The following is a 27972-nucleotide window of genomic DNA, read 5'->3' on the forward strand; positions in this document are numbered from 1 at the left end:
GTGAATAATTGGCATGGATATAATCTTTCCACCGTGTTTTAAAATCATAATTTTTTTTTTATATCATAAATTTCCCAATAATGGATGTTTCTAGAAAGATTTTTTAATTCAAATATAACCAACAATGAGGAATATAATGGTTTCATGTAATATGGTAATAAAGTCTTAAAAAATTTTCCTATTAATTGGTAGATGATTATTTATGGGATAATGATTTTGAAGTTGATACCATGATTCATGAACTACCTACCTACCCAATGAGCAGTAAGTTCATATTTGAAAGCTGATACAATATTTGTTTATAAACAAATCAATGAACCACTGGCCAACATCTTAGTCAGGAGAATGAAAAGTGGACACCGGTGATATGCAACCTTTTTAATCTTTGGAAAGCAGGGATACTAAAAATCATACACAACATCATTCTATAATACATTTGTATTAGGTAAGTATATTTAAATCTAATATTTCAAAATGCGTGCTATGCGAAACCATCTCAGAAATTCACCACCAGAAGTGTGCGCAACAGCGGCCAGATTTCATTTTCCCGACTATAGTGACAGTTAGTTTCATTGTAATAAAATTCATATTTTTTTACATTTTCACATATTTTTCTTAAAACACAGCTACAACTGCTGTGCAGATAAAAAGAAAATAGTTCTCTTAAGCTGTACTGCTAACCAAATAAATAACATTAATCTATTCACCAAGATGGAACACAAAATGCTATTTTATGCGATTTTATAAGTTTATTAATTTTTTTGTACATATTTAATATTACTAATTCTATAAACTCTAACTTAACAGAAAACTGACATCAATTGATGATTTACAAAGCTGGGCACTAACTAGTTAGAAAGTTAAAATTAAGTTAGAAAGTTACTTTTTAAGTAACTTTCTAACTTAACTAGTTAGTTTTAAATCATATTAACTTTGTAACTTAACTAGTTGAATTTAATGTGTAAAATAGTCTTATCTAACTCGTTAGAAAAAAAAGTAACTAGTTATTATTATAATTTTTTTTTCATTCCAAAATTCCAAAAGCTGTTCATTAATCATAACATTACGGCTAGGTTATATAGATTATTGGCTCATATAATATATAATATTATTAAATATTAGTATTTACTATTTATAATAATGTACGCACAGAAACCACGGTTTTTCCGCGTAGTCTGTAGAATGTAGATATCTACTAGATGTCTAGATATAAATAGTATCTATACGGGTGGCTTAACCAATTAGTATAGACACAATATCGTATAAATCGTATAATATCAAATAATATTTACGACTGTCGCGACGCGCGATTATTCTAGAATCCTACACACATGCACATGACGACTGAGAACCAAGACACTTTTGTGACACTTTACGATCGTGATTCATACGCGCTGTTGCCTGTTGTTGTTTTCTTTTTTTAAACAGTTTTCAGTACCAATACGTCTCGTGCCTACTTTCGTTGTTGTGCAAATTGTTCATTATAAAATTGAAATGAGTGTTATCGTTGCTGATTCGGCTGTTGCCGATAGTAATTATAATTTAAAATGGCCACAGTTACAACAGTTTTTTGAACAACAAGGAAAGATTGAGGATAAAAATATTGAATTTAAATGTGTATTATGTAAACCTAAACATAAAACATTATCCACTTCAAGTACATCGTATTCAAACTTGAGAGCACATATTAAGGTAAATTTAATCTTGGAATATATTTAATTATTTTTAATAAATAAATTTTTTTCTTCTACTTACTGGCATGGTTGTATGGTTATTATTTGTCCAATTAAAGTATACATTTGCTGATTATTATTTAAAAAAATTAATAACATATACTTGAAAAATGAATAAATAATCACCCGCCTACCAGCAAATTAGTTACTATGACTAGATATGGCCTAAGCTATTTAGCCATTAAAATAAAAGGTGGTTCTTTATTATTTTTGTTAATGGTTAAATCTGAAAAATTACTAATTAATAATTATAGATTATATATTTATACTTGTCATTGTTTGATTTTTTTAGAGTACACATAAATCTATGTTAGATAAGTTTAATGATATGGTTAAAAAAAGATCACTTAATCAAGATAAACCGAGTACATTGAAACAATTAAATTTACATGAATTTAAAAAACAAAAAACTAAGTTGTCTCAAGCTACTTTTGATAGAGCCAACATGGAATTAATAATTAGTACGGTGTCCCCTTTTTCATTCATTGAACATCCTGCATTCCTCAAATATACTAATACTGTGGCACAAATGGTACCAGTATCTAGAAGAACATTGATGAGAAATATTAATTCAAGTTTTGAAGAAATGAAAAATTCAATTATCAAAAAGTTTAATGATTTGGAATATGTATGTGTTACTGCAGATTGCTGGACTGCATTCAGAAGGTAAATGTTTTAGTACATATAAAAATATTTCCTGTTTGATTTATCAGCTTTTTCTCTAGTTTTTACTATATTAATGCAACAGTTTTAAATAAAATTACTTTTTAATAATACCTACCTACCAGTCCTATCATCATGTCTTTTTTCAACTACTTAGGTACCTTCGTATTATAATATATATATATTTTAAATTAATCACAATCTATTCAAACTATTCACAAATCATTGTTACTTACACACTTCTAATGCTTGTAATTTATTTTATTTCATTATTTGGTAGGTCTTATATGGGCTTTACTGCACACTGGATTGATCCATTCACCTTTGAACGCAAGTCGAATGCCATTGCTTGTAGGCGTATAATTGGTAAACATACATATGATGTTCTAGCTGATATGATTGAACTTGTGTTGAATGAATACAAAATAAATACAAAAGTAACCTATATGGTTACAGATAATGCATCAAACTTTGCTAAGGCATTCAGGTATAATAAATATTTATTATTAAAAGAATAAAAGAAGAGAATCGGCTAACCATTTGTATTATTTGGTATTTTAATTTTTAAACAAATAGTGAACTGACATCTTCTAAATATTGTATTGTGAGACAATTGTTTTACTCATACCTACTTAAAGTAGTATTTTTCTTTTTACATGCCTACTTACTTATATCATAATTACAATTACAATTTTTTCATTAGACTTTATAGCACTACTGAAGATGAAATAGAAACTCCAGAAAATGATTCACTTATATATTCAACGGATATTTTTGAAATTTTAAGTGAAGGGGAAGAAAGACATTTTAGGCTGCCTAAACAACTGCGCTGTGCTTCGCATACATTCAATTTGCTGGCCACGAATGATGTGAATAAATTACAAATCAAAGATGGACCATATAAAACATTAAGTAGAAGGGCTTTTGGAAAGTGTAATGCACTTTTCAATAAACAAAATAATGAATATTCAAACTCTTCTCCTAAACTACCATTAAACACATTTTCTGAAGAAATACAAAAATTATATATTAAGTATAATACAAGTATTCCCTCTAGTGCTCACGTCGAGAGACTTTTTAGTGCAGGAGGCCAATTGTTCGATGAAAGGCGTGGATCTATGTCCGATGATACTTTTGAAATGTCACTTCTGTTAAAATTTAACAAATATTTTGAATAAAATATACTGGCATATAGTCATATAAATTATATTATGTATTATTATTAAATATTAACTTATTATTTACATTTTAACAAAAAATTTTTTTAATTTTTATAAACTAACTTCTAACTTCTACTCTAACTTAGTTACTATTTTCACCAAACTAACTTCTAACTAACTAAGTTAGAAATTTTTACAGTTTCAGAAACTAACTTATATTCTAACTTAGTTAGTTTTTTTATTGAAGTAACTTAACTTCAACTAGTTGAAAAAAATGACTAACTTGCCCAGCTTTGATGATTTATAAAAAGTCTATCACAAAATGTTTCAATTTTTAGTCAAAAGTTTTATAATTATACTTTAAAAAGGGATTTTAATTTAAATTAATTTTAAAAAAATAAAATAAAACTGTACTAGGTTATCAATTGCATTTTATCTAGAAATTAATATACACTTTTAGTAAAATATACACAATATTGTCGGTACTACTTAATTCTTCACGTTTTCATTTTAAATAATATAAAAAAAATTAATTAAATAATGTTATTCAATTTATTTTTAAAAATATTAAACTAATGAGTGGTATAATTTAAATATAATATATTAGCATCATATTTTGGCGGACAGGTATATGGTTCTTTTGTAATTATACCAGATTGTTGTTTACTATTATTAAGAGTAGTATAACGTTTAGTTGAATACATTTTTTTTGACATAAATTGTGCATCATCAGTTGAGGAAAAATCAGTAGTAACTGTAGCTTTGGCAGTCTTCATTTGAGCCAATGCCAATGAATCTATGATATTAAGATTAAATTAATTTCACAAAAGTAAAACTGAAAATATTTAAGAAACATACCATAACTCCCATTTCCCAATTTTCTTGCTGGGCAGTAAAAAAATTATGTGGTGTTTGGTTTAAAATGATTTACTATAAATCATTTATCCAATTTCGGATTAGGCCATACACATTTAGATCTTTACCTATTAAATATACGTAGTATTTAAATCATAAAAAATTAATTTATTATTACTAATTAATTCAAACATAAACAATTAAAGTATTGATATGTATAGATAAATCTAATATTTCAAAATGCGTGCTAGCGAAACTATCACAGAAATTTACCACCAAAAAGTGTGCGCAACAGCGTCCACTTTTCATTCTCCCGACTATAGTGACAGTTAGTTTCATTGTAATAAAATTCACAGTAAATTTTACAATATTTACAATAAACATATTGTATAAAATATAAAACATAATATTTAAAACACAACTACAACTGCTGTGTAGATAAAAAGAAAAAAATTCCTTTAAGCTGTACTGCTGAGCAAATAAATAACACGAATCTAGTTACCAAGATGGAACACAAAATATTTTGCTATTTTATTAGTTTACTAATTTTTTTGTACATATTTAATATTACTAATTCTATAAACTCTAAATTGGCAGAAAACTGACATCAATTGGTGATTTATAAAAAGTCTATCACAGAATATTTTTAGATACAAATTAATTACTTTTCTTCACACCATTCATTCTCTTTACGTACTTTATCCTCCTCTGCAGCCGTAAAATCACTTTTGATGCTGAAGTTTGTCCTTATTTCCTCAGGTGTCTTACCCTTGATCATATTAGCGATTGTCTTGGAAGTTACATTTAACAAGCCTTTGATTCCCAAATAGTTGGCGGCCAATATGAGTTCAAACAGCGTACACTGATCCACCTTCAAGAAATCCATGTCCCAACTGCATATATCATCGGTGCGCTTTTCAAGTCCTTCGTCGTCTTCGGCCGGTGGTGGGTCGTCCTTGTGGTAGGTTGCCCACTGGATGACTTTCTTCAATATACCAGCTTTCACTTTAGGCAACGGTACGATCTTCTCGTCTTTCTCTTCCAAGCCCAAGTGTTCCACCATAGTTTTGATGGTCACCGAAGCTTTGGCGATCTCAAAGTCGACTTGAAACACTTTTCCATCCGAACTCTGTAGCTTTATCATAGGCATCTTGTATTGATGTGATGCGTGAACAAGTGGGTCAAAATATACAGTCGAGAAAAACCAAAATAATTAAATAATGACAACTGACGAATTAAATATTGATATTTGATAAGATACAAGCTGAAAATTGTATTTTGTGTGTTCCTCGAATCAGTTAGATATTATATTATGATGTAACGTACCTATAAACTATTAAGTACTCAAGTGGAAAGTGCTTAACGCAGGACGCTTACAGCCATGACAAAATGAACAGGTATGACAGCAATATTTTCATTATGACGATTTTCTGAGCAAATATGGCGTACTTTATGACCACTCTCATTGGTCGATAATTGATCACATGACTAGAGATAGGGATTCGGGATATCATGAATAAATAAAAAAAAAACTACAGTGCGTCCAACATGAATTGACCGGAAATGCTGATAGTCGACTCTGCACTCTGTTGTCGACACAGATATATAAAAATACTAGATTGAAGACTCCCTGTTCCGGTAGTCCGTAATTTTCCGGAAAATAAATTATCCAGGTTGATAAAAATCCGGAAATAAAAAGAACCGGAAAGTCAACGAGCGATTGCAGCGCCATCTCCTAGTATCTATCTTTTTCACTAGCTTCCTATGCTGCTCTATTACTATATACAGTCACTAAATTTTAGTTACTCAATTTTATCGCCACGATCGCTCGTTAACTTTCCGTAACAGATCTTGATCAAATGATAAAGGTTCGTTTCCAGTCCTGTATATCTTAGTCCACGGTCTTAGAAGATAAGGTCGGACAACTATACATCATCAGCATTCCGCTTAGTGAGGTAAATCTATTTCAAAATTAAGCCGCTATACAATTGAGCGCTGCCCTTCAGACTTTTTTTGAGGTAATGGCATTATAGTATTATAAAAGTTTAACATAACCTTCGACCATATAAACTAACTAGTTCGTTATAAACAACGTTTATATGTTCGGAGAAAATAATATAATAATAAAATCCATAAAAATAACCCCGGATGCCATTTAAATATTGTTCTTAACCTCAAAATAAGTCTAACCGGCAGCGCTTTTGCGGCAACTTGGGAAACCGGCAGCGCTCAATCGTATAGCGGCCAAATTTTGAAATGGATTTGCCTCACTAAGCGGAATGCTGATAATGTATAGTTGTCCGACCTTATCTTCTAAGACCGTGGTCCTATCCATTCTTATATTATCTATGGAAATACGACGTAAATATTAAATAAGTACCAGGACCAGAATTACTTGCTTACCTTCACAACTGGTAACAATAATGATAAGGCAACGATTTGATTAAAAGTCTTGTGATAAATAACAGCACATGTGAGAAGTGCTAAATCGCTAAATGCTGATGTATTATATTTTAAGACTACCTAGTGTTTTTTTGAATACTCAAGAATTAAAGTATACTAATAAACAAAATAATATTATCTGCTCAATATGCCCAAAGTGAAAAAGGAAAAAGGCCATAGTGTCTATGGCAGACAAGGTAATATTTAAAAATATTTAGCGACATTTTTACTACATTATCTTGCTTCTTGGTGTTTAAAAATGGTTTTCGTAATTCGTTTGAACTTACTTAAGTAACGTTTTCCGATAATTCATAACTATTACTACTATTCATAATATTACAATTAGCCTTGATGCCAACATTTTATTGGCTAGAAAAAGTTCAGTGAATAATGCATTGTTTCAGTTGTTGATAATTAATTTTTACTGTTGATTTTCATCGTGTGTATTTTCACCACATAGGCCTGGAGTGAATTAGTAGTGAATCATGTTAAGCTCCTAGAGGTGCCAACACAAAGGCAGTTTACTTCCCACTCTCCATTTTGAATTTTTTTAACAAAACTTGTGTAACTCCTCGAGTTAAGAACGATGGTGCAATCAGGATTTCTTGCTTGAACTTACTTTTTAAGTAATAAAAATAAAACATTTTTATTAGGTATCTATTAGATTTTTATAAAATATTCAAATTTGAATATATTGGGTTCAATTTATTCCTAAAACATGTTGTTTACACAAAATATTCTTTAACCTTAAATTATTATTTTTTATACGCTAAAAAAATATATTGTATATTATTCATAGGTAAATGAATCGTTGAGGAAGCTTATCCAATTGAAGCTGCATACTCTCAGTAATGAGATGTAAAAACATAAAAAACTGGTATCTATATATAACATATATAATGTTAAATATTATTATATTATTATATATTATAGATAGTTGGAAAACTCAAGGGTAGGACTTCTTGGTTAGCCTAACCTATATGGTGGGAAAATACGCATAGCACATACGCAAAATTGCAAAATCCTCAATTCTATTAGGTTATCACAATGAAACTAAGTCCGAGCAACAAGTTCTGATTGTTTCATAAGTTATAACTTGTAGAGTTACTTAAGTTCCGGTAAAAGAATTCAAATTGGCAAGAGGGAACTAAACATTTATACCGAGATGCCAATTCTTATGGATAAAATAGTTAACCCTAGTATGTTTTTAATTTTTGGTCTCGATTTAGTACTGTGTAAACCAGTGGCATATTTTAGGTGATTTATCGGGGGGTGTCCAACATTTAATAGTTGAACCTCACAAACAACATTTTTAGAAATATTAACTGATGTACAAAAAACATTGAACTTACTTTTTAACATATTACCACGTTAGGAATAGACAAGAAGTTTTACATTTGAAACTCATGCAAATGGTATAATAGGCAAGTTGTAGGTTATTACTTAATACTGATTACTAATATTAATTTTAAAAATTACCTTCAAATATTAACAGTATTTTGAAATTAACAAAGTAAATCTATAGTAAAAAATCTAAGCGCCTCTTCTTTAAACTTAGTTGGTCGATCACTTCATTGACATCAATTCCAACGTCTCTGTGGATAGCTAGCATAGCTAAACCATTTAACCCCCCCTATTTTTAAAAAAAAGACTTAAAACTCATAATCATAAAAGAATAAAAAGAATAAATTAACCAATGTTGATTTACTTGTGACATTGTGTTTTGCAAGTATGTCTTTATTCTTTTCAAGTTTTAAAACGACCTCTCACTAGATGCAGTTGATCCTGGTTAAGTTGCAAAAATCTGTAGGAGTTTAAATACACTTGGATAAACTTGCCTATTGCATAAAACTATTGCTTCCATGGCATTTCTTGGTATATTTGATGATCTAATATTTTCTAAATGTCTTTGCCATAATTTGAACTCAGCCAATAACACAGATTCTTTACATTTACTTAAGTCAACCATGTACTTTGTGCCAGGCGTAAGAAGTGAGCTTCATATTTGTCTGTTGAAATTAATAACTTGAAGTCCAATAATAACATTTTTACACCTGGTACAGTGGTGGACGGTGGTAGACGGTAGACGGTAGATGAAAAAATGAATGACAAATTGACAAATAATACCATAATAGTATAATAGTATAATCAATGGTATTATTATTAATGAAATGTATAATTCTCTAAACTGATAAATTGTAAACTAGATTAAAATATAATCTTTTACAATATTTTCGTTGTTATTGTATTTTTGCTGCGGCCTGCGGGTATTTTTATTATCGTAATGACCCGGGGAAATTCAAATAATTTCTGGATATCTCTGATAAATTGTAGATAAGTCTCTGTGTCGTCGAATCTATTCAAATTAATTTCAGTTTTACCGTTTATATAAAATTACCATTTATTTTATAATAAAATAAAAATAGTATACTAATAAACTATAAAATAAATGATAACACCAACGACCAATATATTAGAACTTTTTTTTTAAAAGTCGGGGGTGTGCAGACATGGAGAACACCCCCACCCCCCTTCAAAATACGCCATTGGTGTAATCGAATAAGAAGATGCTCAGGAGTCAGGACATTCAAAATAATACAACAATACTTTCAATATAATATCTAATAATCTAAAAATCCTTTTTTTCATATCCAATATATTTGGGATAGAGATTGTGGGTTAGAGATTGAAAATAAAACTATATTGGTAGTTTGTCACTTGATTAAATTTATTTTGATCTATTATATATTATATAGGCATGTAGTCCAATATTTTTTATTATTAAATAGGGGCAGATAGCAAAAGAATACTGGATATTATAATAATAAAATACACAATATTAATATTATGTTAATTTTTAGGAATTATGTTGAAAAAAGATTTTGAACAACATATACTGAAAAATCCACTGTTCAACAATCCAAGGAATAGTAGAAAAGTCAGCTTTATTACCTACAGATACTGTACTTAAAATTGGCCCTGGAACAGGAAACTTAACTGTTAAGTTATTGGAACGTGTTAGCTTGTGAAATTGTGTTAGGTAAATTTACTTTAAATAATATCTTTGGTTTAGATGTTAAATAGTTAAATCATTAAGTATTCATTTTTTTCTAAATATATAATACCTATTTGATGAATATTTAACCAAAATTTATATTAAAATGAATTAATATATTTTTAACGAAACATGGAAATTAATTATAATTTATTGTATTTTTAGGTTAGTGGCAGAGTTGAAAAAGCGTGTTATGAACTCTCCTTATCAAAATAAATTGCAAATAAGAGTTGGAGATGTCCTTAAATCTGAATTACCATATTTCAATGTACTTGTTGCTAATATTTCGTATCAAATATCATCTCCTCTGGTTTTCAAGTTATTTTCATACAGATAAAACATTATGAAATGTTCTATTAAGTTGACACAAAAACTTTTAGTTTTTATATGTTTTTTATTACTGAAATATATATGTTTTAGGTTGGAAAAAATAATTTTAGACCTCCACCAAAAGTAGAGTCCAAAGTGGTGCGTATAGAACCTCGTAATCCACCACCTCTTATTAACTTCAACGAATGGGATAGCTTAACCAGAAGAATTGAATTCTCCAGGAAAAATAAAACATTAGGTGCAAGTTTTAAACAAAATGCTGTTGCAGTAACATTAGAGAAAAATTATAGAGTTTATTGTTCTTTAAAAAATCAAGTTAGTTAAAAACACTATTTTTATTTTTAGTTTAAGTACTATCTAATGAAGAATTTACCAAAAAATATTTTGAATTAAAATTTATCTTAAGCATCATTTAAAAATGATGCGCGATGTCACGGGTTCCATCTGCTGGCCGCCCGTCCATTGGCATTACAATACACACTTTTCTTCAATAATGTGATTTAAAATGTAATATATACTACTATTACCTAATAATTAATATATACTGAAAAAATCTGCTGACGTTGTACATCAACGGTATAAACAATATTTACTCTAATAGTTTTGAACGCTAAGAATAAATTAGAAAGTATATCAAAATTATAATCACACCAATCTCATAAACACAAATACACATCAGATTAAATACAAATAAAATAAAAATGTTAAATTTAACGATTGAATTTGTAGTATTAATCTATACTCTGTTCAAGTTCAGAAACACAGTCAGCAGTGACCCCCCCCCCCTCCCCCACCAACGGGTTAGGTTAGGTTTTTAAGCCTTTTAAAAGAACATTACACAGACATCACGTTTGTTTTACAAGTGTGTAACTTAGCAAATGTTACAATAAGCAGATCATGTTTGGCTCCGTTAGTTAAAAAATTAGAATGAGTTGACCTCATATGAAATTTAAAGAAAAGATTATTATTCTGGGAATCTCGTAGGTTTTTATTATATTTTAATTTTAAAGCGAGTTATGAGTATTTTAAAATTGTAAATTGACAGAGATAATTAACCCATCATACACGATACCGGATACACAACATGTTTATGTGTCTATTTCTAAAATATTATGAACTTACAAAAAAAAATATATAATTTATGAATGTAATAAATGTTTTCTACCTTAAAGATTTATTATTTCAATAGGATGTTGGTATCAAATTGTAAGAAAATATCTAAGCTTGTGTTAATATGTAAATACAATAATGAAGACACTTCAAGGAAATGTGTGTATTGTGGTGAGCCAACAGATAAACCCATGTCATTACCGTACTATTTTTAAATGTCTCCACTAATCAAATGAAATGACAGATACTATTTTTGACTATTTAGTTTTTAGTTATACCAAGTACTAATGATTTACCTTTTGTAAATTTGTTCTTGGATAGTCCTTACATAACAATTTGGTTAAAAATAAAATGTGTTATAATATTGCTATGTTTTTTATAAATATATAAATTATTTATTTTAAAATTAGGAAATAGGAGACGACTTTGACATTAAACAAAAACTGGACGATGTCTTAAACAAAAATGATTTATGTGACAAAAGAGCAAGAAAAATGGATATTGATGAATTTCTTGAGTAAGTAAACCTTTGTATTCATTTTAAATTCAATGAACGGGAAATTGTTTTTTGGCCAGTAAAATAATTTCATATTTTAAAACTATCAATTATTGATTTAACGTTAAACATTTATGTTGTATATAATAATTAGGGCAGTGAAGTTGTTGCATTTGCATGTTTTTTTTAAATGGTTATATTTATTGCTGAGTGAGCTTAAAATATGTTTCATTAAACTCTTAATTTAAACCAAAAAAAATTATATTGCAATAAATGCAATTTTGGTGATTTTTTTAATTTTACTGCAATTTTAACTATTTTTGATAATTTTCGTTTACATTTAAGATTATATAACTTAATATATAAAATAAAAGTAACTAAACGTAGCAGTGAACAAATTTCTATATTTGTTGTAATACCTACTTATTATTTCTATAGAGCGATTATCGCATTTTGGTCGTTAATATAAAAACTTGTCCCTCAATAACAATCGAAGCTTTATCTATAGTTAAAAACGTTGAAACTAAAATAGAAAAAATTACGGGACAAAATGGAATAATAAAAAACCAGAAATTCAAAACTATTTTACAAAAAAATGAAGGATATCAAATAATTGTTCGTATATCAAAAATTCTAAGTGGAGAAATACAGTCAATGGAGGGCTTGCCAGAAGACTTGACCAACAACGATTTAATCTATTTCAAGTACGTGCCAATAACAACTACTGACGTAGAAAGAAGTTTCTTCCGATACAAAAATTTGTTGTGCGATAACAGACGATCATTCGATTTTGAAAACTTAAAAAAATCATTTGTAGTGCAATGCAATAATGTAAGCAATATTCATATTTAATTTTTATTATTATTATGTATTAATATATTTAATTTTATTGATTATAATTAAATTTTTTTAAATTTTTTCAATGCAATTTTTAAATTTAAAAGTGCAATTTTTAATATATTTTAATGCAATAATGCAATCAATTTAGTGTGTTTTTTAATGCAATAACTTCACTGCCCTAATAATAATATATGCTTAATTTTTTTTTTTTATTGTTTTAAACTACTACTCGCCTTCAATAAAGAAGGAATTCATTTTTAATGAATATAAAAAAATCATTTTTAATTTAAAATTGTTACAACTTGGACTTGAAAAATAAAGAAATTTGTTCAAGTATAGAATTAATTTTTTTTAAGTTATTTACAATTTATTAATTTAAATATTAAATTTAAATATTATAAGTAATACAAATTAAGTTTATTTTTGTTTAATTTTAATATTATTAACTCCCCTTTTGTTTTGTCAGTATAAAAATATAATAATTATTTTTGTAGTGTTCCCCAAATAACTAGATGGCTATTTAAGGAACGTGGTTGTTGTTAATCAGTTATTGGTTCCCAGACTTGTTTCTCTAAACAGTAATCACTAATCATTTATAATTCAACAAATTATATTTAAATAACTGTATGCATTATGCACGTATTCAGTATTGTAAACTAATAAATTTAGCTAATTTTAATATAAAAATTATTTAAAAAAAAAAATTAGCTCATTTATTGAGTTTAAAGGGCCACCATTATTATTCCAAATTGTCTGGTGAGTGTGCACTGTATATCTGTATATTGTGGGAAAAAGTTAAATAATTAAATATTTATAATGGAGTCTAGAACTAAAAAAAACAATTTTTAATATATGGTATAGTTTAGGTAAACTTTCATGAAGCAATAAACTATTATATTCATAGTTATAAATTAAAATGTAGATTAAACTTTATCCGCTTAATTTTAGTATTTACATGTACATGCTGCTTTGTGAAACTAATTTTTACATTTAAAATATTTAATTACAAATTATGAAGTCATACTTTTTAAATACAAGAATACATTTTTGAGACTTAAATTGTGCATTAAGTTTAATATATTGGTATACAAGATATACATTTAGATACTGGCCCTTCATTTTCTATATCTACTATTAAAATTGTTAACTTTTCATCAGGGTGGGCTTCTGTTGCCACTAATTTGATCAAACAATTAGTGAATAAATATTTCCATTTTAATTCTGTCTTTTGGCTCAAGCTCATATTTTGAAAATAATTTACCTGATAAAAGTATTATGTAACTAGTAATTACTAACTATGATTGATAAGTTTTATTTACTATTATTGTTAAACTATTTTATTAAAGTCAAATGAAATATTAATAAATGTTTAAAGATAGTGTTGCTACGGTATTGAATAAAGCGTTTCACTATTCTTTCTAAATTTGTATTTTATAAGTGTCAATACCAAACTTATTTCTCCTATTCAATATTACTTACCTCATTTAATATGTTGATAGCAACATGATGATGTAATATACAGTTTTCTAGAGTGCCCGTAGAATCTGTTATTGATAATCGAATATTTAATATCCTTTCCAATTCATATGATTCAGTTTCCATTTCAAAACTAAAAGTTACATTCTGGATTAAGACACATTAAGTATGTAGTGTTCACATTCATACCATATAGATTATTGCACAAAGTGTTTCATACATTTAAGAACTGTTTATTACAATTTCAATTTAGAATAATAAAATTACTTGCCACTTAGTTAAAACCAATGGAGATAATCCATCAATATTAAATTTGCTCACAATTGCATATAAGATAGCTGTAAGTTGTCTTCTAATTTCATTAGACTTGACTAAAACTCGTTTACAAGTCATAATGTCCGTTATAGTTGACACTGAAGACATAAAAAATTATTTTTTTAATATTAGTTGGACAGACAAGTATTCTAACCTAAATATGAAATGTTTATATTTGTTAGATAAATAAAATACAATTTCTAATATGGTGTAATCAGTAACTATTATAGAATGACATAATTAAATTTTAAAATATTTATATTATGTAAAAATAATAAAAAGAAAAACTATAATATGCATGTTCGTTATGTAGGAAATATATAAGAAATCAACAATAGTACAATGTACAGTATAGAACCAAGTTTATTTTCCTTCAAAACTCTTTTAACAATTTAAAGTTTCTATAACCATAAACATAAGTATTAATTACAATCGGGAATGTTAATGTTTAATTTAGTAGACAGGCCAGTCAAGTGTGTATTTGCATAATTTTTTAAATCGTTAGCTTCATTTGTAATTGAATCTTCGGTAATAATTGTTTTATTGGAAACAACAGCTGTCATGCTTCTTTTAAAAACATTCCATTTCAAGAATAAATTTGAGAAAGACAAGACTAAAATACAAAAATATAGCCAATTAATCATGGTTTTCTTTTTAATTTAAACTTAACAGCATGCTTAGTTAATTTATAGACATTAATGAGACTTGTGAGTTATGGCAGATTATACTAATATAACTTCGAGTTAAATTAAATTAAATTATTTAAAAAGTTATACCAACTAACTGAAGTAGGTATGTGGTATTATACTATTATGGTACAAGGCGATTTTTTAATAAAAATATTATCAAATAATCTTTCAATGAAAAGATGATATATACTTAAAACCTATTTGATAGTTTTACACTAGATCAAATTAATATATACATATATTTGTTAGTGAAAATAGTTTATATACTTGAATTTATCTTATTGTTATTTGTTATTGATGTTTCAATGCTGTAAAAAAAATCCTTTAATACCTAGGTATATATTTTAATGAAAAGAAAATGTTTCCTCATCTAACTCATGAGTCATGACTAAAGACCGGATTTTTGTGCAGCTAAAATCTAAAAAATGTGCAATTAAAATGTTAAAATGTGCAAAAACGTGCAATAACAAAATTTTCATTATAGGTACTTCAAATTTTAATTTTAATAAGTAATAACTAATAACTAATAACTGACTTTACAATATTTGATTAAAATAATAATAAACTGACAATATGTATATAACTGACTTTACAATATTTGATTAAAATAATAATAAACTGACAATATGTATATAACTGACTTTACAATATTTGATTAAAATAATAATAAACTGACAATATGTATATAACTGACTTTACAATATTTGATTAAAATTTATAATCATGTACATTTCCAAGTTTTTTTCTTTAAAATTATGTCTTCTGTCACTTAATATATGTTTTAACTTATAGTTAAATTATTTAACTATAAAATTGTATATAACACGAGTTGACTACGACGGCTGCGGATAGACTGTAGTACTGTATGTGTACCTATACTGTATATGTAATCGATAATCTATCGACTATCGTAGTACCTTAGTCATTATCTTAATTACTTTGTATTATATCGTTATATATATATATAATTATATTGTTAGATATAAAACACCGATAGCAGCATTTATCGATTAGCACCGATAAAATTAATACAAAAATACAAAAATATTTGTATAAAAGTACATTTTTATAAAAAAAACCCGAAACGTGCAATTTTGTGCAAAAACCCAAAAACGTGCAATTTTGTGCAACATAAAACTTTTTTTAAATTAATCTACATCTCTTGATTTGGATTTGTAGCTTGTTTCTATTGAATTTAGAACACGCCATAAAAAGATGCAATTGCACGGAAATCCGGTCTTTAGTCATGACTTAACAGTATAATTTTATTATTGATTACTTGTTTTTTTTGGTAACCATTGTGCAGCTCTTTCTGATAGTTCCTTATCCCAAATTCTTACTACAAGTGTTGGGTATGTTTTGTCCATGACAATAATTTCTTTTAAGAACGCTTTCTTGCCAATTTTAGTTTTTATTAATTTAGTAAACTTTACCTAATTATTAAATTAGGTGTTAAGTATCACTTTTGTATTTTTGATAAGTTGTCAGTTGTTAATAACTTACACATCTTACTGCAGCCAACAAACAACAAAATTTCCCACTCATCTCTTTTCCACTAGAATGGATATCCTCAATATTAATATGCATGTGTCGTGGACAAATAAGAATAATTCTGAGAAGATATTTATACTTCAAAGAATCATGATCATCATGTAGCAACATTTGAGATGACATTTCATTTAATGTTAAATATAATGGGCTAAATATTTAATAATATTAAATTAGATGGGTAGATATACAATATAAGTAACCATTTAAGTCATTAAGTTTATTAGTATATTATATTTACCTAGAACTTTTTGGCATATATTTATCTTTGATACCCATGTTATAAGTAACTTTTGAATTAACTAAGTCAACTATAAGCATAAATAAATAATTTCAAAAACTAACAGACATTCTTTAATATATATTGCATATTATTTTATATTTACCAACATCTCCAATTTTAAAATCATTATATAAACGAACGTGTAGTATAATCATTAGAACCCCAAACACTTATATTAACCACATCTTCTGGAGAGTCAAGTATAGTAAACGAAAAGACAGATTTTTCTTTATTATCTGTTTAAAAATATATAATTAGGTACGCGTTCATATTTTTAGTTTTTTTTTTAATTATGTAAAATATTTATTATGCTTATACTGAATTATTTTTAATAGTTTTAATTATAAATTATAAACCAAATATTTAATAATTATGAATGAAAAAAAATTGTTTCAATATATGCGTATTGTTTAAGTTTTAGGAAGGTAATGGTATATATTTAAATATAATTTAAAACCTAAAATTATACATAAATCATTTATTCAAATTGAATATAACATTATATTTATGTTTATCGTTTTATGTTAACAAACAATAGTTTACTCTAAAATGTTATTTTTTTACCTTGTTTTGATACAATTACTATAGGATTTTGTTTAGCTATAATAATCCCAACTTCCAAAATGTTTGTTGTTCCTGGGAAAATTGAATTAAGCTTCAGTTTCATAACACCGGTATTCATTTTTTCTAATTATTATTTAGTAATTCTAAAGTATCTATATAACCTAAACAGCATATTATATAATATAATTATGGATAGATAACATAGGTATTAAATATTATATAGATAGAAAATAAATAAATATAAATTTGGATTATAGTTAATAAATTATGGAATACCTAAGAACTGAATATTTAAGAAAATTATTCTGAAGTGTTCTATGTGTAGATGTGTTAATACTTCTTAAAATGTTGTTACTGAATAAAATTAATTGATTTATAAATATTGGATGCAATCAAAAGTTAACTTAATTACAGGGTAATTTACCAGACAGGCTCACACCCATGGACCCATGTTCCTCTTTAATAATGAATTTGAATAATTTAGATTTTTAGAGTTCTTAAATATAGGTACTTAAAGACATTATTCAGGAAAAAAGGTGGTGAGCATGCTTGGTGAATCATCGATCACCTGTACAATTTTATTATACCTAAACTCAATGGTTCAACATACCTATTTATACATACATTTTTAAAGTGTAGGTATCAATAGTTAAAATATAATTATTGAAACTTATTTAGAAAATGTATCAACTTTTTAGCCTTTTAATAATTAAACCACTAAACTTCTATATTTCTTGACGTCTTTTTAAATGTTTCTTTCAATATTTAGCTCATAAATTAAGTTAATTACCAGTCACACGATTTTCAAATTAATAATAAATAATATTAATAGGTTACAAAATATAAAGGCATATAAAACTGAGAAGTGGCGGACTGAACTTACATTTTAAATTATGTAATTTCATATTTAAGTATTTACCACAACCTCACAATACTATAATAATATACATTATTTACTTATAACAAAATTAGGTAGGTACCTATGATGTAAATACAATATGGCTGAAAAAGGTTGAGCCGTGGCCCAAGACCTTAGCCCAGACCTTAGTATAGACTTCGGCCCTACTGCCACCACCCCTTTGAATATTTGACGTGGTTGCGTCAAAATTCAGCCTTTCGTCCCGCCATTGAAACTAAGAGATTCAGATTTTAATCAACTTCGAAGACAGATCTGCGTCTTCCTAATAGGTCAGTATTTTAAAAGGTATTTAAATTTTTCTATCAAAATGTTCAATCTGCACTCTGGAAATAACCGAAATAGTTACACTATATTTTGTGTTAATTGTTTAACTGTTTATATGCCACCACAACTTACTGTTACTAGGTAGTTACCGATAATATTTAAAAACTATATCCGGCGTGAACGACAAACATAACGTTATTGGCATTTGGTATAACATAGCAAGGATTTAGATACATACCTACTTATAAACATACTTATCATTTTGATATAAATACAATAAATACAATAAAAATATTAAAATATAATATAAATACATAATCAACGATATTGGTATATACGACATAAAATTACTTACCGTTGCTTTTGGTGCCGGGTTCTCACAGGTCACAGTTTCACACCCGTACCGTGCGGATATTCAAGTCATAAGTTAGAATACAGATCGATGCATAAATCTTATCTCGCGGCATGTGCTAGGTTAGACCAAAAATTCAATGAATTCGAACTTTAAAGGTCAAATGTAAATAACTTGGTTAGCTAACCTACCTCACGATTCGAAAAGAAAATAAACAGATTTTGTAATGAATTTTAAAAACCGTACCGACCGCAACGCAGCTTTGGTAAAATATGTGCGGGTGGTTGTGAACCGGATACCGGAAACCGGACTTATCAAGATAAATAACCAATAGATCGGTCGATGACCGGACTTTTCACAGCGTATTTTTGTCGTTATCTATGTACATACATTTTAAGTGTCTTCAGTCACAGTTTATTCCTAAATACAGGTACCTACTTAAGAGTACCTACCTACTCCTTAAACTGTGCTCCAGTCTTATTCTAGCATAGAAGACAATGGACCAGTGCTGGGCAAGATACCTCAAAAAAAGTATCTAAATATAAGATAGGTACAAGATACAAGATACTATAATATTTTTAAAGATACTAGATACAAGATACATGTATCTGAGATACCTGTAAGATACAAGATACTTAATATATTTATTTATTTTTATTAATTTCTTAATTTACTTTGGATACAATTTTATCATATATAATTTATATTATATTATAGCTTATAAATGTATAATAATACGGTATTTATTGATCATTAACAATATAATTTCAAATAACATTAGATACGTTTAAAATAATAACACTAATAATAGACAAACGAAATAATAGGTAAAAAGATTTACAGTCTATAAAAAAAATTACGTACACAATAAGAAAACGTTATAAAGAATAATAAATATATTTATAAATTAGCAATGTTTACTTATTGTTTATTAAATATTTAAATGTAGATGATTTATATAAATATTTAATTATATTATTTATATCCCATGTTTTGAAATAAATTCCTGGTTATCTTTTAAAGAGTCTAATTTTTTGAAAGTATCATCTGACATACTAGATCTACATGGAGAATGAATAAGCCCAGCAAAAGAAAATAGTCGTTCAATAGCTACTGAAGAGGTTAGGCTTGTATTATATTTTATAAATAATTTTTTTATTTTTGGATAATTGTCTAAACAACTAAGTGATTTATTTTTATCATTTAAAAAACTTATAAATTCAAGCTCGTTACTTGACTGTTGTCTGAACTGGTCTGGTTCAGAAGAAAAAATAATAATTTTTCTCGTGTCCATTAGTGTATTGACCTGATGCATATAATATATTTATTTTCTATAGTTGATAATTGATATTATGATGAATCAATCACACTAATAATTAGAAGTATACATTTTTGTAGCATTTAGTATTAATTTAATAGGTAATTATTATTAAAACCAATAGCAAAAATATTTTAATAAATACATACATAATTTTTTTTACTAATTTATACCTGGCACAAACCGGCCTTTTTTTATAGCTTTCTTTTTTGTTTTTTCCTTTTTTTCTTGTTTCTTTTTCAATAAATTATTTGTACGTTTATCTTGCTTTTCTTTCTTGGCCTTCTCCAGAGTATTTGTTCTTTCTTCCCACTTTGTTTTACTAACCTTTTTCTGTCTTTCTTTTTTGGCAATGGTCTTTTTTAATAACTCCACATTGTCTTTAACTTTTACCCCTTCAGCTTTGGCCAAGACGTTATTCCAAGCATCGCGTTCTTTCAACTCTTTGGCTTTATCAATTTCACCAGATTTTTCTAATTCATTATACATATGTTGCTTTGTTTTAATTTCGTCTAAAGCCACCTTTGCATTTGTACTAGTTGGATGTGGAGCTATTTCAGTTTGTTCTCCTAAGAAATTTATCCGATTGAATACTAATTTAGTCTTCATTTTAGTACCATTTACTTTAGGAGGCTTTTCATTTGCTTTTTCAACACTGTCATTTGGTTTTTTTTCACCCTTCATTTTTTCATGTATCTTTTTTTTTCTTTTAATCTTATTTTGAAGTTTATTTTTAATTATTTTTGCTTGGTAAGTATATTTCTTTTCTAAATAAAAGTGAAAAACAAAGTTTATATTTAAATATAGTACATATGATATTTGATTCATAAAATTATTCACTTACAAGTGATAACAAAATAATTGAATTTAACTCATTACATTACAGTAATATTAGTCAAAACTTAAGTTATTATACCTGGCACTGATAGCTATTACTAAATATTTACCATTATAAATGTATAACCCTAACAAACAACATTTCTACTTTTGAAGTAGCACCATAGTAGTTATTTTAAAAGTGAATAAAATTTAGGTAACAGCTGTAAATAATGTTTCACAACAAAAAACCATTTAAAAATGTCCACATTTTAATTGGAAATGCATGATTTAATGCTACAGTACTTTTGAAACAGTATGTAATTATTATTATAAGAAACTAAAATAATGTCTATGGAGACAACACTATAGAAAAAAACAAAATATTATATTGTTTTTGGGTGGCACATGCTAGTGGCTAGAAAGATTACACAAAATATACTGTCTAATTAATAATTTTTTTTTAAAAATTACTAAATTATGAATTTAGACTAAAATATTTCAAAGGTGAAGTATACTTTTTCAAAAAATAATAACAAAACAAATGAAGTTTCGACTCCAAAAATCTACATTTGTATTCCTTACCTCTTATTGCAGCAAGTCTTGTATGCAGTTCTTCTAAACTTTGTGCTCTGTTTATTTTGTCACTTGCAAGTATTGGCTCTAAACAAAATCATTCAGTCAAAAACATACTTAATATATATATTATATACATATAAAAACAAAGTAAAGCTTACTTCTGACTTTTTCATTACTATCGCATACTTCTGAATCTGAAAATGTAAAATATACAACATATACAAAATATAAATTGTAATTATGTCAACGACTCAAGATCAAAATGTGGATTTTACTAATATCACTTAAATACTTGATACTAATACATTTTTCGTATTTATTTTGTAAGTACAGTAATATTTTTTCGACACAAAGATGCACATGTTTATAAAATAATTTACCCAAGACTTCTACGCGCTCCGGCAGTTTCACTTGATTTAGGACTTCACTGACGAAATCGAATTCTTTATTGAAAAGGTTCTTCACGTTTTCTTGGTTTAACGACAACATTATAAGTTTTTTATTTTCGTCTTAAATTTTAAAGTTTAATACAGTTATCAGTAATTGCTAAACTTTGTTATTTCAAAACACACATTTTTTCAATGTTCTGTATTCCGTTATCATTAATTTTTATCACCACTGTCGACAACGTTAATTTGTCAAATATAAAATATATTATTATACAGTGCACACTGCACAGACACACTGTTCGATTTATTAACTCACGCAGTCACGCCGCTGTTACTGATTTAAAACATTATTTTATGAATTTTAGGATTGTATAATACTAATATACTAGGTATTAAGTATTAATACGCGTTAACATTCATAACTCATAACTCATAAAGTCATAACCAGAGCCGGATTGGTGTGTATCGGCCCATCGAGATTTTCACTTCTAAGGGGCCCATTTACATATTCAGAGGCCCAAAATTACGAGTATAATTATCTATAATTATTACGAGTCAATCGTATTTTAAACATGAATTTATTTTCCCTTAAACTCAGTGGCGATCTCGGGAATTTTTTACGGAGTGGGTTCTGAAAATCTACTAGAATTCAATAGTGGGGGGCTCTGCCCCCCACACCCCTCATCTGGTGACGCTTCTAATATCCAAAACTACAGACCAATTTCTATAATACCACATATTGGTAAATTATTTGAATCGATTGTATACTCCAAAATAAAGCGTAGTCTTAATCATCTTATTATAAGTGAGCAGCATGGTTTTAGATCACATAAATCAACCGTAACAAGTGGTGTTGCCTTCTCTTCTTATTTATCAGAAGTTATCGAACACAGAGGTCAGGTAGATGTAATCTTTACAGACTTTAATAAAGCATTTGACACTGTGGACCACAATTGCCTCATAATGGTGCTTAAGTCTTTAGGCATTGGGAATCCCCTACTATCTTGGTTGCACTCTTACATCACAGGTAGAAAACAATTCATAAAATTCAAAAATGCAATTTCAGAGTTAGCTGTGATACCATCTGGAGTCCCTCAAGGAGGCCACCTTAGTCCTCTTTTATTTATTCTGTTTGTAAACTCGATAACCAAACGGATCACTAAGGCTAAACTCCTTCTTTTTGCTGATGACATAAAAATATTCCTTAAAATAGACAATCTTAATCAATGTCATATCCTACAGTCAGAACTAGATATTTTTGCAAGTTGGGCGTACTCCATTGGTCTTAGCCTTAATATAAGCAAATGTCATGTTATGTCGTTTTCTAGGCAGCGATCTCCTATCTACCACAACTATTCTCTTAATAGCACTTCTCTTAATCGTGTCTTCCTCTATAAAGATCTTGGTATTCATTACTCACCATCATTAAATTTTGAGCACCATATAAATGTCACTGTAGGTAAAGCTTTAAAAGTATTGGGTTTTATTAAACGCAATACTAATCAGTTTTCTTCTGCTCGTTGTCTCTGCACATTATACTTCTCATTAGTACGTTCTATATTAGAATACGGTGTGGTGGTGTGGCATCCCTACCTAGCTAAATACGAATTAAGACTCGAGCGTGTACAAAATAGATTTCTTTCCTACATTGCCTACATAAGGAAGATACCTCACCCTACGCATGACTATTCCTTAATTCGTAGTTCATTGGGAATACCAATGCTGTTTACTCGTCGACAAGATGCCGATGAGCGCTTTATAACCTCGCTCCTAGGTGGCACCATAGATGCACCCGATCTCCTCTCTAAAATATGTTTTCGTATCCCTTCCTTCTTCTCCAGAAATCACGCACTCTTCCAAGTTCCAACTCACAATACATTATACGGACATAATCACCCCTTGCACAGAATGCTTCGTAATCTTAACAATCTTAATTTTGATTTTATTAAGTAATTAAATAATATCATTGTTATAAATATGTTATATCATAGATTTATATAGCTAAATTAAGGTATTACCATTTAGTTTAAATTATGTTGTGTTTTTCCATATGTTCTAATTTTGTGTGTATTTGTATTATTATATTATTGTTATATCTATTAAATTTAAACTTAATCTGTTAATTTAAAATTGCCGTTTGGCGTTTATATATTATAAATAAATAAATAAATAAAATTAGTCATAATATTTTCAAAAATATAATATAACTTAATATAATATAATATAATTTTACCATTTTAGTAGTCAGTACCTAGTGAGCTGTATTTGGTATATCAAATGAATATCAAATGTAAAATAATGCAACCAAACACTAAGCTTTTCAACATTCATACTTTAATCAATACTACTATATAAAATGAAGTTGGTTCGGGATAAACTCCGAAACTACTGAACCGATTTGGCTGATTATTTTTTTGTTGTGTTCGTGATTGTTCTTATGAAAATCCACCAGAAAAGTAGGAAATAGGGATGTCAAAAATACAACAGTGGCGCCGTCCGGAAAAAAATAAACTAAATAATAAAAAATTTAGTTTATTGTTGCAGATTAAAATAATACTAGTGTACTATAATATTGGTTGCTATTGGTTAATCGGGCATGTTTATTGATTAACTTCGTTGCCCGTTAAATGTAACAACTCTATACGACTCAAACTTTGTTCAATTCGTTATTTAATATTCGGTGTATGGTGTTTAAAATTAATCTTAACTTTTCCGTTGCCCCGAGTAAAAATTCTGATTCGCAGCAGTATATTAGCAGTTAGGCAATCTACCTGCGGTAGATCACAGACCCCGTGTTGTTTGTACGTAAGTGTATGATTTAAATCTAAACTATCAAAGTTATACCAAGTTCGTCGTATTCTACCTATGGTGGATTAATATAATCAATTAATACAGAATCCTAACCTAACCTTTTCGTTTAAAAAAAAAAATCAAGAAGATCTGATAAGTAGTTCCAGAGTTTATCCTGAACAAAGATTTTCATTTCACATTTATTTAGTTAAAGATATATTATATGTATTTACAAAAATAATAATACAAATCAACAAACATGCCCGTAACAATAGCAAGCAATATATAATACACTATTATTATTTTAATCTGCAATTAATTAACCTGTACATTTCTTATTTGTATACTTGTTATACTTATAATATATTATGTACTTATCTGTACATAGGCCCACGGCCTGTTTTCATGGCCAACGACGTTTCTTTAAAATATTTATTTAACTGACTTCATTTTGAATGAAATGTGTCACTATTAGCTTAGTTAATAGTTAATAGGTATCCATATTTTTATTCTAAATTTCAAACAATAGGTACGATACAATATTGTAAGAAACTAATATTAACAGTAACCCTTATAACATTTCCGTCAATAATATAGTTATATAATATTTTCTGTGAATATGCAATATAATAACTATTATTATAAATTATTATTTCCTAATTAATATATTTAATATTTCTGCTTCTTTTTTATAAAATGAATTTTTACAAAAGTGAATTTATTTTAAACCTGTGGCTTAGGAAAAAAATTTACTTAACGTGGCAATAAAATTAACCAACTCGTAAGTTACTGAATAACATAAGAAAAAAGTAACTCGTTAATTAACTTAGTTAAAAGTAACTTAACTTAAACTTATTAACTTGTTAATGTCCAGTCTTGCTTTTTGGACTAAAAATAAAATTTTATTGATTTTTATAGAAAAAAACACTAAAAAATTTGAAATTTGAAATTGTCCTCAAAACAAATCTAAAAATTTTGAAAATTTTATCAAGTATAGCCATATAAAAACTGATAAAATAAACATATGATAAATTGTGCCTATGGATTTTTAATATTTTTAAAATGTCATTGTAACAATATAATAAGAGCCTTGTATTAAATTTTCAAGCTTGTTTACAGAATAAATAAAATTTTATTGACATTCATAGAAAAAAAAATTAACAAAATTGGAAACCAAAAATGTCCGTATAAACAGTTCAAATAAATCCAAATAATATTATTAATAAATTTTATCGTGTATAGAAAATGATAATATAAACAACCAGTGAAAATTTCAAGTATCTACGGTCATTTGTTTTAGAGTTACACCAAAAACCAAAATCGATTTGGTCAAAAACCGATATAGTGTAAAAATTCCCGGTTTTCCTTATTATTTTTTTTTTTCATAGGCGCTTTTCAACACTAATGGGAGTATAGGATTTTGACCTCCTCAATACACCAACTAGATTCACTTTGCCATCAAACAAGATACTGAAGTTGAAAATTAAAGCATTATTTCGACTATTTATCGTGTACATAAGTCAGACAGAGTAAATATAATCTCCTCTAATGCCAGTACTGAAAAGAAAAATCAGTAAAAATGCATTCAAATGTACATCTGTACATAAAATTGAGTAATAATACTTTATAGTGAATAGTTATTGTGATTTAACTTTCAATAATTTCTGTCATTAATTTCTGCTTATCTTTTAAAGTTATATACAATTCACTAGTTAGTTTTCTAGTTACCTTTAAAGTATGTGTTCCTAATTTGGGAATGAGGTCCAAACATAATAATCAATGATTCAAGATATTTAAAATTTAGATTTTACCTATTATCAGACAGTAGCTTAATGAAGATGAGAAACGCTGTTTCTTCTTAAACCCAAACAGCGAGTAATTTACCAATACATTGTCCTTAAACATATGGCCAATTACCCTGCAAACAATATTTCCTAAATCATTGCTGTCGGGATACAACAAATAATTTCATCTGTAAAAGAAAAACATCTGTTATAAATATTGTAAAATAATGAAGAATAATAAACAAAACCATATAACAGATAAACAAAAGACGAAACAATTTTTATTTGAGTTGTGAATCAGCTGAAAAACACTGACTTTGCAGACATTTACATATGTCTTTAATTAGGAAAAATATGTCACTATGCTAAATATAGTTTTTGAAAGATATAAATGCTATATTATTTACCATGGATTCTCTGAAACCATTATCCCATTTGATTTAATTTTCCAAAGTGTATAAATCTTCAAATTTTTCAATTGGAAACATACTGCATTTAATGTTTGAAAGTTGAAATTGGGAAGTAACTGTAAAAGTAAATGTAAATCATCATAACTGATGTCATCATCTTGTTCCTGCATTACTTTGATTTGTTTAATATTGTCCGTACTACATAATTCTTCAAGTTTTCATTCTAAATAATCTAAAAAAAAAAAATAAATAAATGTTAATCAATTTATTTTTAAAAATATTAAATTATTGAGTGGTATAATTTAAAAATAATATATTACCATAATATTTTGGCGGACAGGTATACCATATTATACTAAATATTTTGTAATTAGACGAGATTGTTATTTACTATTGGTATGAGTATAACGTTTTGTTGAATACATTTTCTTTGACATAAATTGTGCATCATCAGTTGAGGACAAATCAGTAGTAACTGTAGCTTTGGAAGTCTTCATTTGAGCTAATGCCAATGAATCTATGATATTAAAATTAAATTAATTTCACAAAAGTAAACCTGAAAATATTTAAAAAAACTTACCATAACTCCCATTTCCCAATTTTCTTGCTGGGCAGTAATAAAATTATGTGGTGTTTGGTTTAAAATAATTTACTATAAATCATTTAACCAATTTCGGATTTTTAGCCCATGCATATTTAGTCTTTTTTACCCAGGTGTAAGGTACAGCTTCCACATTATTTTGTGATGTAAAATGTACAACACCCAAATGGGATACTGATTTTGAAAATGAT

The 27972-nt window shown here is 27.5% G+C and overlaps 4 protein-coding genes and 2 pseudogenes across 4 annotated transcripts; 2 read left to right on the forward strand and 4 right to left on the reverse strand.

The window, feature by feature from the left end:
- The first annotated feature begins 1251 nt into the window (after positions 1-1251).
- LOC132953601 (uncharacterized) lies at positions 1252-5036 on the forward strand. Its single transcript, XM_061025981.1, has 5 exons — positions 1252-1692; positions 2026-2399; positions 2677-2883; positions 3100-3546; positions 5009-5036. The coding sequence occupies exons 1-5, from the start codon at positions 1495-1497 to the stop codon at positions 5034-5036; spliced, it is 1254 nt and encodes a 417-aa protein (XP_060881964.1). The 5' UTR covers positions 1252-1494.
- Positions 4943-5561, reverse strand: LOC132935667 (S-phase kinase-associated protein 1-like). Its single transcript, XM_061002271.1, has one exon. The coding sequence runs from the start codon at positions 5559-5561 to the stop codon at positions 5073-5075; it is 489 nt and encodes a 162-aa protein (XP_060858254.1). The 3' UTR covers positions 4943-5072.
- Positions 5562-7001: 1440 nt separating this feature from the next.
- On the forward strand, positions 7002-12945 carry LOC132937469 (probable dimethyladenosine transferase; annotated as a pseudogene).
- Positions 12946-13756: 811 nt separating this feature from the next.
- On the reverse strand, positions 13757-14347 carry LOC132934451 (protein hold'em-like; annotated as a pseudogene).
- A 62-nt stretch (positions 14348-14409) lies between these two features.
- Positions 14410-16838, reverse strand: LOC132934363 (protein hold'em-like). Its single transcript, XM_061000668.1, has 4 exons — positions 16668-16838; positions 16444-16597; positions 14906-15088; positions 14410-14573 (listed from the first exon to the last, which is right to left on the reverse strand). The coding sequence occupies exons 1-4, from the start codon at positions 16836-16838 to the stop codon at positions 14410-14412; spliced, it is 672 nt and encodes a 223-aa protein (XP_060856651.1).
- A 3722-nt stretch (positions 16839-20560) lies between these two features.
- LOC132936979 (surfeit locus protein 6 homolog) lies at positions 20561-21884 on the reverse strand. The gene is made up of 2 exons (XM_061003803.1): positions 21814-21884; positions 20561-21179 (listed from the first exon to the last, which is right to left on the reverse strand). The coding sequence occupies exon 2, from the start codon at positions 21094-21096 to the stop codon at positions 20575-20577; it is 522 nt and encodes a 173-aa protein (XP_060859786.1). The 5' UTR covers positions 21097-21179; positions 21814-21884; the 3' UTR covers positions 20561-20574.
- Between the last annotated feature and the right edge of the window lie 6088 nt (positions 21885-27972).

The sequence above is a fragment of the Metopolophium dirhodum genome, chromosome 1, assembly GCF_019925205.1.
Source record: "Metopolophium dirhodum isolate CAU chromosome 1, ASM1992520v1, whole genome shotgun sequence".
NCBI lineage: Eukaryota > Metazoa > Arthropoda > Insecta > Hemiptera > Aphididae > Metopolophium > Metopolophium dirhodum.

Coding starts and splice junctions, on each gene's coding strand:
- LOC132953601 (XM_061025981.1), top strand. CDS start 1,495: ATGAGTGTTATCGTTGCTGATTCGGCTGTTGCCGATAGTAATTATAAT. Junction 2,884..3,099: donor AACTTTGCTAAGGCATTCAG/GTATAATAAATA, acceptor TTTTTTCATTAG/ACTTTATAGCACTACTGAAG. Junction 3,547..5,008: donor ACTTTTGAAATGTCACTTCT/GTTAAAATTTAA, acceptor CTAAATTGGCAG/AAAACTGACATCAATTGGTG.
- LOC132934363 (XM_061000668.1), bottom strand. CDS start 16,838: ATGTCATCTCAAATGTTGCTACATGATGATCATGATTCTTTGAAGTAT. Junction 16,598..16,667: donor TGTTGGCTGCAGTAAGATGT/GTAAGTTATTAA, acceptor TTTAATAATTAG/GTAAAGTTTACTAAATTAAT. Junction 15,089..16,443: donor ATGGTTACCAAAAAAAACAA/GTAATCAATAAT, acceptor TTTGTATTTTAG/TCTTGTCTTTCTCAAATTTA.
- LOC132935667 (XM_061002271.1), bottom strand. CDS start 5,561: ATGCCTATGATAAAGCTACAGAGTTCGGATGGAAAAGTGTTTCAAGTC.
- LOC132936979 (XM_061003803.1), bottom strand. CDS start 21,096: ATGAAGGGTGAAAAAAAACCAAATGACAGTGTTGAAAAAGCAAATGAA.